The following is a 12,126-nucleotide window of genomic DNA, read 5'->3' on the forward strand; positions in this document are numbered from 1 at the left end:
ATACTGAATGAGATAAATACAGAGAAAGTGCCTGCACTCCATAACAGGTGATTTCTGCTGTTCTTGTTGTCAAAATACCTCTTTTAAACTTTGGCTAATGTTTGCAGAGAACTTCGTATGAATGGTACATTCCCAAAGGGATCTTGAAGACAGGCTGGATGAATAAACATCTGAATCTGGTGCCAGCCCTGGTGGTTGTGTTCTACGAACTAGACTGGGATGAGCCCCAGTGGAAAGAAAAGCAGTCTGAGTGCGCGACCAGAGTGGAAATAGTTAGGTATGTCCCGTTTGTCAGGTTGACTGTGTTGGGTCAAACTCACATCTGGAGTTTACTGACATTTATTGAAGGCAGCTGAGTGCCGTTAAGTCTGCAGTAGTCATTTGGGGATCACTGGCCTCCAATGAAACCTGTTCACTTCCAACAGGTAGCATTAATATTAACTTAAGGAATGGTAAGCAATGTGAAGAAATTTCTAAGACAAATTGACCTGAAGTTCCAAATGCTTTTTCTTGCATTTATAATTTTTTTTTGGCGGGGGGAGATATAGTGATTTGCTGTTTAGTCTCATAAAACACTTTTTGCTTTATCACCATTTATTTCAAAGTAATTCTTTTGGATGACTACTCTATCACTATAAAGAAATAAGTTGCAGTGTAACTTTTAAATTGAAGTATATTTTAAACTTTTGCCTTTAAAGCAGGTTTTTGTGAGGAACAGAAGCTTGATCTGAGATTATACTTTTAAAATTTAAATCCTTGTGGCATGTGTGTTTCTTTGTATGTAGGAAAAGAGTTCCCCCAATCTTGGGGTTTTTAAGTTGCAATTTGTCTTTCTTTGAATTGTCAAGCTTGTATTTTATGTAGTCTTGAATACATTTTTTAAGTTAAAACAGTTTAATTACTTAATTAATTTTATTGTTATTTTTCCACTGCAGGCAGAGTTTACAAGGGAGAAACACAAAAGTTGCAGTGGTTCTGATTCAGAAGAAAACCCCTTTGCCCCCAGGTAGCAAAAGGTTAATTAATAACTAATTGATTGGTTTATCCCCCCAATTCTTATTACCAGGAGGCTTAGTTTTTAATGTTGAAATCTTTCACGCATTCAGTTATGGGAAATATGGTGTGTTAACTTTAAAAAGTACCAATAATGCATGAGTAAATGCTTATTGTAAAAATTAAAAACATTAAAGAGTGCAGATCTTCTCAAGTCCTGCTGCCTAGTTCCCCTTCCCTCCAGGGAGGCACATGTCAATTGACAAAAGAGTTATTCACTTGATTTTTAAAAAAGAAGGTTTTTTGCTTATCTGAGATCTATTTGAAATTATATTCCTTACGTAATATTTTTTTCTTAATTTGCAGTAGAGCAAAGAAAAATGCTGTAGGATTTCTAGTTTCCTATAAGAAAATGTCCTGGTTTCAAATGCGTATTTCTTCTACCATCTCAGACTTCAGAAGCCAAAATACTATTTTTGTTTCTATCTTGAAACTTGAAGCATCTTAAATAGTTTTGGAAACAACTTTCATGAACTATTGCTTCCACTTTTAGTTACTGTTTTGAAACAGTTATGCAGTATATCTGTTGGCATTACTTGGCCTGTCTTGGCCTAGTAGAAAATTCCACAGTGTTCTCCTAACATATATGTACTGTGTAACTTCTAAGCACCCCACAGAGCTCTCAAGGATTCCAGGGGTCTTATAGACGTGGTGAAAAGTGGTTTGGGTTTTTTTTCTTAATTATATTGTCCTGATTTGGGGAAATGTCCATTTAGAAAAAATGCATTAATTATTTTCTCTCTTTATGGCACTTGTTGTCAACAGGAGAAGATGTCATTGCTTCAGAAAGAGCTGCAGCCTTGTGCAATGCGTGTGAACTCTCGGGGAAGTCTTTGTTTGTACTGCCCCATACAGACCACCTTGTGGGCTATATTATAAGGTAAATAACCTAGAATATATACTGAATCTTTTAAGTTTTGACTATTCCATTTTATTTCATTTTTTTTACATATTTTTCTTAGATGTATTTAAACCCTTTGAATGCAGCTTCAGAACTCTGTTTTATTCTGAGGAGGAAGAACCTTGAAGTTCAATCCTTATCTGACTTTGAATTCAGCTTTCTTTCATGCCCTAGGAAGATACTTCAGATATGTACTTATTTTCACAAACAGAACTTTGAGTTGTTTATCCATCTCTGGGCAAATTTTCTTGGTTCCTCTGTAGTCTCATAGTTATCTTCATTTATACAAATGTTATTTTCACCTCATTTGCCAGTTCTCATTTTTGGTCCTTTTCCCATTATTTTCCTTAATCTTTAAACCCTAAATGTCAGAGTCACAAAAGATAATTGAATCTAGTTGAGTATTAGATATTTGTTTCTTTCATACTTATAAAATTATAAAATAATAGATTATTAGTGATTACCTAATTTTTACAAATTATAAGAAAGTTATTTTTATCAGTTATTTCTTAGATTGTAAAATTTTAAATGGCTTTTGGTGGGTCTTCTTTTTAGATTTTTTTATCTAAAAATTTAGCTTATATTTTGCTTTACTTTTTATCTTAATCATGAAGTAAAGCAGACATTATCTCTGTCAGGATTTTACTTTCAGGTCTTATAAATATGATTCTTGAAAACACTTTGGTTTAAAATAACTTCAGTGTTTGAATGTTGGTCTTTTTTTTTTGCGGTACGCGGGCCTCTCACTGCTGTGGCCTCTCCCGTTGCGGAGCACAGGCTCTGGACGCGCAGGCTCAGCGGCCATGGCTCATGGGCCCAGCCGCTCCGCGGCACGTGGGATCTTCCCGGACCGGGGCATGAACCCGTGTCCCCTGCATCTGCAGGTGGACTCTCAACCACTGCGCCACCAGGGAAGCCCACTGAATGTTGGTCTCTTTTAACAGATTAGAAAACGCCTTTTATGAACATGCACAGACTTATTACTACACTGAGATTAGAAGAGTGAAATCTCATAAAGAATTTTTGAATAAAACAACACACCAGGTACGTGTCTCTTCCTAAAGAAGGAAATAATAGCAGCATTCTAGAGTAGGTTATTCATCATTGATTATTTTTGAGGAGATGATTTAATGTCTTTAATACTTTGATATTTTTAAATGGCTTCTGTGCTTCTGAAGTTTTTTTTTAAAGCATTTAAAAACTATTTTGTCTTTTGTCCTCTTTGCCTTTAAAGCTCTTGAAGATAGATTTTGGTAGCCTTCTTAACTACACTTGTTTACTGGAATAATTCTTGAACTTTAATTTTGGATATTTGCCTTCATACTTTTAGGTCTCCTCTCAAACGTTATTGTAATTTTTACATTTTTAAGAGAATATATGTAATAATGATATTTTTTTTCCATTCTTCTTTTCAGCTTTTATTTGTTAGACATCAGTTCAAAATAGCTTTCTTCAGTGAGTTGAAACAAGATACACAAAATGCTCTGAAGTAAGTTTCTAACCGTTGTCAAACTTTTTCTTTATGTTAACAATAACATAGTAGTGGCAATTTCTGAATCTCAACCAAACTTTAAGTTTAAAATGTTTATGTTGGTTAGAGTCAGGTTTGTAATATTCACTTTAATTTTTCTAGTTAAATGGAATATATTTGAGTTTTTAAAAAAATATATCCATTTTATTATCAGAAGTAAATTTTATAGTGTCCGAAAGCTTTCTGGTATAATTTAATTAAATTTCATGATCTAAAGAAACATATTAAAATTTTTCCCATTCTGTTACCTACTTCTTCTTTGTATGCTCAGTAAAATCCTTGTTAAGACTGATTTTCAAAGTTTCATGTGTATTAAACATTATCTGAATCAGACTGAATTTCTTAATTTTTTTTTAGTTTATAATACCTGCCAGTAGCATCATTTTTCATTCTTTTTAAAATTTATTTAGTTTTGGCTGCATTGGGTCTTCGTTGCTGCACACAGACTTTTCTCTAGTTGCGGCGAGCAGGGGCTACTCTGTGTTACGGTGCGCGGGCTTCTCATTGCAGTGGCTCCTCTTGTTGCAGAGCACGGGCTCTAGGCATGCAGGCTTCAGTAGTTGCGGCACACAGGCTCAGTAGTTGTGGCACACAGGCTTAGTTGCTCCACAGCATGTTGGATCTTCCCTGACCAGGGCTCGAACCTGTGTCCCCTGCATTGGCAGCAGATTCTTAACCACTGTGCCACCAGGGAAGTCCCATTTTTCATTGTAAGGCTCTGCTTAGAGCTTTGAAGAGTAGTTGCAGATGTGTTGGCAGTGGTTAGGCATTTTATCCCTTTGCTTTTATTTTACTAAACACAATTTAATAAAACGCCTCTTTCTAGCTTTAACTCAGTTTTTTAAGATTAACAGTGCCAGAGGAGCAAAAGGATAAAAACCAGCTATATATCCTAAAACTGGGGAGAGGCTAAATATACATGGGAGGGTGGAACAGAGAAATAAATAAGTCTGTCATTCAGAGGAATATTGCAGAAACCTCCTCTCTTTTGTTGCTAATGAAGTGCTAAGCACCAAATTGTGTTCTATAAATCTCAAACTTCATATAGTTTTAGTTGGTTTTAATGTAGTTCATTTTTTATCTGTGGTATTAGTGAAACACCCTCAATTCCAATTCTGTTCAAACACAGTTCTGGAAAGAAAAATGTTACGTGGAGAAGTTAGGAGCAAACACTTTTCTTTGGAGAAGACTGAGATTTTCTCATTACCTTCCATCTTCTATCAGACTTGCCTTTCTCACACTATTCTCTCCTTCAGCGCTAGCTGCCCTGAGGGCATCCCCACTGCAGCCCATACCCGAGACCAGTGATACCCGTTTCAGTTGTGGAGATACTTGGGTTTAAAGCTGTTGACCCATCTCTGTCTTGATAGCACCTTCTTCGCTAATACAATTTCTATTTGAGAAGCTCAACATGGTACTTTTAAAAAATACTAATTGTTTTTAACAATGTTAATTTTGTCATGTAACTCTGGACACTTTGCCACTTTCATTTTGCAGCTGAATTCCTATCAGTTATAGGCAGATGTTAATGACAGCAGTGTACAGTGGTTCTGTTCTTAGAGAAAAGTCATTGATTCCTCCCACACATAATGAATCAATATATCATTTTTCAGGACATCAGAGATTGTTATGTATATGTTATTATTGAGCTGTTGAGTGCTAAGAAATGTTGAGTAAATATTGTTTCTGTTATTTCTAATAATTTTGCTCTTAGGAATCTTTTCTTAAAATTAATTTATATCATAATTAACTACCTTCCCCATGTCTATATTAGGAATTACAGGACCGCCTATAATCTTGTACATGAATTGAGAGCCCATGAAACTAATATTCTGGAAATTAAGACCATGGCAGGATTTATAAACTACAAGGTAATAGTTCTACTTCCAAATAAACAAAATTTGGCTTTAAATATTGGAGTATCTTTTTAAAGTTTGGAAATCCAGATGACTCACTTGCTCTGAAAAGTGAGTATTTGATGAATTATGCTATGCTATTTTATGTCCTTTATCTCAAGGAGCACCCTGGTTCTTAGCAGCCTAATTGTAATGCTTGGTTTTGAGCTATGGTCCCAGAGTTCTCATTTAGAGGAGTTTTATCTTGGTAAAACTCCTTGAGGAGGGTCTTTTGTTTGTTTTTAAGTGGGGGCAGGAGGGAGTGAGAAGAAAGCTGCCTACAGTATTGAATTTTAGAAGCTGCAACTTATTAGAACTGGGTAAGCCTTCCTTGGTTTAATGGCCAGCCATAGAAAAGGTGTACCTATTCCCCTTAGAGAAAACTTTTATATCTGTTATGTGAGCATTTTAAGGTTGTATATGGTAGAAATAGACACCCCCAGAAGGCAGATGAAGCTTTGTCTTTTGCTTTTAATCTTTCCACACTCATCTTTTAAAGAGGCTGGCACTGGGTTAGTGATGTAAGGGTAGAGGGACACTTTGTTCACTGCGTGTGTAAGTGTAAATTGGTACAGCTTCTATAGAGGCTATTTTTGCAATGATAGTGCAGATTTAAAGTGGATATTCCTTTTGACCTAGCAATTCCATTTTGGGAAATTTATCCCACATATGTGCTAAGACTTGCAAATCACATATGTAAGGATATTTATTGCCTCTTGTAATAGGAAAAGGTTGGAAACAACCCCACAATAACTGACTGGTCAATATAAATTATAACTCCAAACAACAAAATATTATACAACTATCAAGAATGAAGCAGCTCCATGCATTGAAATGGAATGATATCCAAGATATATTGTTAGGTGAAAAAAGGAAGGCACAAAGCAGCATATTCAGTGTGATGCTATCTGTATAAAAATACTAGTTTATTTGTAAATGCACATACTTGTCTGTGGACAGAATATATCACCAAATGTATGCTGGGAGCTTGTTGCCTCTAGAGAGGGAAATTGGATGGCTGAGGGACAGGGATGGATGAGAGATTTAACTTTTCATGTATTCCCTTATACCTAAAAAAATAAAATTAAAAGTGGTAATAAGCATGTGGAAATAAATTTAGGCTTTGTTTCTTCTTTTTTTTTCATTTACCCTACATACATATAGATTATTACTTTGAAATAACATCCCAGATAATTTTTCAAGAATTTCTGTAATCCTTGTTTGATATGGAGGCTACTGTGCTCTAATTGTTCTACAAAAAATCTTTTGCTTTCTGACAGTTCTAAAACTGAGAGTTAATCTGTCCTTTCTCAGTTACCTGTTGGAAGTACTTCATTTTTGCCCATCTTTATGCTCTTCATTGGGTTTAATATGTCTTTATTCTATGCTTTAAAAAACTTTGTAAGGTGTAGAATAGATTCATCACAAATAGTGAATAATTTTATTTCATTAATCAAAGGGACATAACCTCTGTTTTTAGCATATCCTTTGTAATAGAGAAAATCAGTTCTGTTGCACTTAAGTTCTACTGAACTTCAGAGAAGGAAATTCCATACTCTTTTTAAAGTTAGTCTCAATTTTTATATATTTTTAAATGAATACACCTTTTGACTTTGGTTTTCTTCTTTACTTTGGGGTTGATTTTACATCTTCCAGATCTGTAGGCTGTGTTTTCAGCACAACACCCCACTGGACGCAATTGCTCAGTTCCGAAAGCACATCGACTTGTGTAAGAAAAAAATCGGAAGTGCAGAGTTGTCTTTTGAGCACGCTGCATGGATGTCTAAACAGTATGTTTTAAATTATATTTTCAGAATGTTTTTTAAACAAATTTACTTGGGGTTTGGAGGAGTGGAGTTAGCATGGACTTTTGTTCTAAATCGAACTAAGATTTTTGTCAGTAAGTAGGTTTTTAATGATCCACCATAAGGATGTTCCCAGTAATGGTAGATACTGATTCATACAGTTTCTTAATGGAAATTAGCTAGTTCCTGGGACCATCTCTTTCATTCAGTATATATATATCAAGTTTCCACCATGTGTCTAGATACTGAGAATATAGCAGTGAATAGACAGTATCCCTACTGACGTGGAACTTGCCCTCTGAGACTGATGACTAAAAATTGCTAGAATGAGAAATTTCCCAGAAACATGGATGTATTTGAGTGGTGGGAACTATGTTGACATCTGGCTTGATGGTATATTTATAAAGACCTGCTAACACAGAAGAGTTGACTTAAAGAATTTTTCTGTAACCTACGATTAGTGTGTGTTAGTATTTACAATGAAATCCCCACAATTAATAGTTCAGCAGTAGCATTATTTTGATACAGTCTGCTGAGGTTATGGTTACAGGATGAATAACTACTAGAAGTAAGCTGCTTTTTCTTTCCTTTTTCTTTTTCATTCCATTTTTTTATTTCTTGATTTTTTTTTTTTCTTTAAGATTCCAGGCCTTTGGAGATTTATTTGATGAAGCTATCAAGTTGGGGTTGACAGCTATTCAAACTCAGAATCCTGGTTTCTATTACCAGCAGGCAGCATACTATGCCCAGGAGCGGAAACAGCTTACGAAAACCCTCTGTAACCATGAAGTAAGTCACTGACTCCTGTATTAGCTGGCATTTAGGACATCTATTAACCTTCTCTTGAAAGAAGAAATGCTGATGGGTGTTGATAATTTTTTCCAAGCCTTTGCATGTAACAAGTTTTTATCTTTTATATTTTCAGGAATTAGGATTATTTTCAGTTTTAGCCTGAGTACTCTATTTTCACCTGTGAATTAAGCAGAAGTTTTTCTTTGAAGAACTGATTTATGATTAGCGATAAGTCAGTGATTTAGAGGAGAGAAAGTTACTTTAAAATAAAAGCCACAGTTTAGTCCATGCCATACTGTAAATCCATTGTTTTGTTTCTGTGATCACTGCTAGAGTTTGAAGGACACTGAGAAATGTGCTTTATGTTGACCCACTGGAGAGCATAACATTGGCCTTCTTTCTCTTCCTGGGGTTCTCCTTCATGGAAAACTCTAAAGAATCTATTTGAGGATGTTAACTGCATATTTTCTTAAACTTGACATTTCATTTTGCCTTTCTCTTGGATGATTATATTTAAATACCAGTTTCCCCGTAAGCACCTTTAAAATAAGAACATGGTATGTGTATATAGATAGAGATATTTACATTCACATAGTTATATCAGTTTATTTTCACTTAAAACCTCAGATTTCTTCTCTGAAGATAGGTGAATTTTAACAACAGTGCTATTTCAAAAACTGTTCAAAAAAAAAAACAGTTTGCATATTAGTACTTTAAATGCTTGGATTTTTTCCCCTTAAATCATGATATACCTAGACTATTTTCTACCATGTTATTTGTATATGATGTATAATTTCATTACATGTATTATATTTTAAAAGTTTGGCATATTATATTTGAGCACAATATTTTAAAAGGTGATTAAAACTGGGTCTTGTATGTATATGAGAAAATGGGCATTAGCAAATATTGGCTAGAATGTAAAATAATATTCTGTCAAGTAATAAATAAAGAAGCCTCAAAATCATGCCTTTCTTTTGACCCAGAATTTCATATTCAGGAAGCCTAAGACAGATAAGAGATCCTAAGAGATAAGTATTAAAATTTATTTATAGAGTTGTTCTGACAGATTTATTAATAGTAATGTAAAATAAAAATAACAATGTGAACAGCTATAGGGAATCTGTTACAATTTGGAACAGCAGGCAGCCAAGAAAAATAACATTTTGGAAGAATCTTTAATGATATGGTGAGATATACAGAATGTATTTAAAAGAAAAAAGCAGGTTGAAAAATTATTTCAGCTGTTGACGAATAAACGTTTGCATACAAAATCTGGAAGAATAATGTATATACATTGTTAACCGTGGTAGTAGGTCTATAGGTAATTTAAATTTTTATCATTTTCCTTTTGGACGTTTTCTGCATTTTTTAAACAATTACTTGTATTACATTTTGGTTTTAGAGGGAAAAGTTGTAAAAAAGAAAAGTGGTATAAATTTGTAAATTCTGGTGCCAAAAGTATCCTCCCCCCATCAATACCAAGACTTAATACACATGCGATAAAAAAGGAAAATAGTGTCTTCTTTTCAAAACTCCTATAACATTATTTTTATTTGCACAAAAAACACTTCTACATATGGAATAACCATCAAATTTAATTTGTAATGTAGTTTTACTGGTTTATAAATTAAAAGAAAATGTAGAGCAGTTAGTTACTGTGAAATCATTTGTCAGAATCAGGTTGATTTATTCAATTTAATTTTTATAAGACTACCTAATATTAAATGAAACATTCTTGTTTAATTTTATGGAAATTTAATTTATGTTAAAATATTCACAACTTTGATATTTGAATGTGTTATTCATATTTATGAAAGCTTTTTTATTCTAACAAAGATCGAGGGAGAGTTGGTCTTGATGGGCTGTGTTTTGATTTAAAGGCTTCTGTAGCGCACCCCAGTCCTGATCCCCTAGAAACACAGACAGGAGTTCTTGACTTCTACGGACAGCGACCGTGGCGACAAGGAATCCTAAGTAAATAATTTTTTCCTCTTTCCCTTCCTCTCAACTTCAAAAGCACAAGGTTGCTATCATAATTTTTCCATGGCTGCACAACATAATAACAAATTATGTTGAGGTAGGGCTTCCCTGGTGGCGCAGTGGTTGAGAGTCCGCCTGCCGGTGCAGGGGACACAGGTTCGTGCCCCGGTCCGGGAAGATCCCACATGCCGTGGAGCGGCTGGGCCCGTGAGCCATGGCCGCTGAGCCTGCACGTCCGGAGCCTGTGCTCCGCAATGGGAGAGGCCACAACAGTGAGAGGCCCGCGTACCACACACACACAAAAAATTATGTTGAGGTAAAAATATGTGCTTTTTAAACACTTTTTAAGACTTACTTTAAAAATGTGTTGTTTTTATCACTACGTCTTAGAATGACTTATAATTAAAGATGTAGATGTGACTAAAATATTTGGACATCTGTTGTCTTAAATGACACAGTTAGTAAGCCACTCTGGTCTATTTAAATATTTTAATTCCAGTTAAGTTTAACGATTTTTTTATGTTTGACATTTTAGAACATCATTACCTGAACCACCTTAAAAATGATTTCTCTATCTTTTTTGTTTTATACACACTTAATCTGAGCAATTTCTATGGCCACTAAACTTTTTGTTAAGAAATTATTTACTTTAATCTACAGGAAATGTATTTTGTCTAGAAAATGATATTGGTATTACTTTTGAGGTGGTTGATTCCACTGGGCAAAAGAGTACAGAGCTCAGTAACGTACCCTTCAGAACAGAGACCACAGAGAAGATTCCATGCTAATAAAGCTGTCTGTTAGAATCTTTAGAATTCTAGAATGTTTAAGAATCTTAAGTACATTGTATGCAAAGGATTCAGGGAGTGTACACGTCCAGTGTTCGTGTGAAGGATTTGTGTTAAATGAGCTATCTAAAATGGGTTGTGTCCTATCTTACACAGGTTTTGATCTTTCTGATCCTGAAAAGGAGAAGGTGGGGATTCTTGCCATTCAGCTGAAGGAGAGAAGTGTTGTTCACTCTGTAAGTCTTTTTTCCAGTACAAACTCTTTTTTACAGTATTCCAGGAAAACATGAGATTATTTTTATTGGAATGTTTCCCATTTTATCTTCTCTAACAGGAAATAATAATAACTCTTCTGAGCAATGCTGTTGCACAGTTTAAGAAGTATAAGTGTCCAAGAATGAAAAGTCATCTGAGTAGGTATCCGTGCCCTGCCACAACTTTGTGCAACTTTGCGTAATTTTAAATTATGTTCATACAGTCTGTTTTCCTTTATAGTGGTTCAAATGGGAGAGGAATATTATTATGCAAAGGATTATACCAAAGCTTTGAGGTGAGTTCTGTTCACTATTTTTACAAGTATTCTGATTCTCTCGCAGCAGAATTAGCATGGAAATCTGTATTGAAGGATTTATTATTTCCATATTTATTCCTACTTCTATTAAACACCATTTCCGTGATATTTTTTCAAGTATTGTCTGCAGGTACAGTCATTATCTGTGAGGAAACCTCACATTTACCTAATGTGAAAATACCTGTTAAACTATTTCAGTAAGATTTTCTGAAGTTTATATAAAATGAGTAAAGCACTTTTATTTTAGTTTCTCCATGAACTTTTCAAACCCTTCCTCGTGAAGCTGTCTCGGCCTGTCTGACATTTTGTCCACTGTCAGGTTGCTGGATTATGTGATGTGTGATTATCGGAGTGAAGGATGGTGGACCCTGCTCACGTCTATACTGACCACAGCTCTGAAGTGTTCCTACCTCATGGCCCAACTGAAAGATTACATCACTTATTCCCTAGAACTTCTTGGAAGAGGTAACTCGATGTTCTTTCAGTAAAATTCTGAATCTTTACAATTACATAGCATCTTTAAACTTCTTTAAATTGGAAGAATAATTCAGTATCAAATATCTGGTAGTACTGTTATCACATGCAAGTCACTTTGCGGAGTGAAGAGGTTTTATACTTTATTGGAACTTATTAGAGTTGAAGGTCTATGGTAGTTGAGAAAAATCTGCCTTACTTTTAAAAATATGGCATAAAATAATTTTTCACATAGAGTTCAAACGCACACACATAAAGCATTGGGGCTGACTTTTAGCAAGCTGTGCTGTCAGTTTTCCAGTGTTGTGCTTAGCCATCTTAGAAGAGAGATTT

The 12,126-nt window shown here is 34.8% G+C and overlaps 1 protein-coding gene across 7 annotated transcripts in view; it reads left to right on the plus strand.

Annotated features, from left to right (window-relative positions):
• TRAPPC11 (trafficking protein particle complex 11) overlaps positions 1-12,126 on the plus strand; it is a 44,172-nt gene that overhangs the window by 4,561 nt on the left and 27,485 nt on the right. For all 7 annotated transcript variants that reach the window (XM_032618309.1, XM_032618312.1, XM_032618313.1 and 4 more), the window contains 13 exons: positions 108-277; positions 936-1,006; positions 1,819-1,933; positions 2,899-2,998; positions 3,370-3,443; positions 5,260-5,356; positions 7,037-7,170; positions 7,827-7,974; positions 9,861-9,954; positions 10,905-10,984; positions 11,083-11,161; positions 11,244-11,298; positions 11,639-11,784. In XM_032618309.1, the coding sequence (XP_032474200.1) occupies positions 108-277; positions 936-1,006; positions 1,819-1,933; positions 2,899-2,998; positions 3,370-3,443; positions 5,260-5,356; positions 7,037-7,170; positions 7,827-7,974; positions 9,861-9,954; positions 10,905-10,984; positions 11,083-11,161; positions 11,244-11,298; positions 11,639-11,784 (1,363 nt within the window). The remainder of the gene's footprint in view (positions 1-107; positions 278-935; positions 1,007-1,818; positions 1,934-2,898; positions 2,999-3,369; positions 3,444-5,259; positions 5,357-7,036; positions 7,171-7,826; positions 7,975-9,860; positions 9,955-10,904; positions 10,985-11,082; positions 11,162-11,243; positions 11,299-11,638; positions 11,785-12,126) is intronic.

This window comes from Phocoena sinus, chromosome 21 (genome assembly GCF_008692025.1).
Source record: "Phocoena sinus isolate mPhoSin1 chromosome 21, mPhoSin1.pri, whole genome shotgun sequence".
Taxonomy (NCBI): Eukaryota; Metazoa; Chordata; class Mammalia; order Artiodactyla; family Phocoenidae; genus Phocoena; species Phocoena sinus.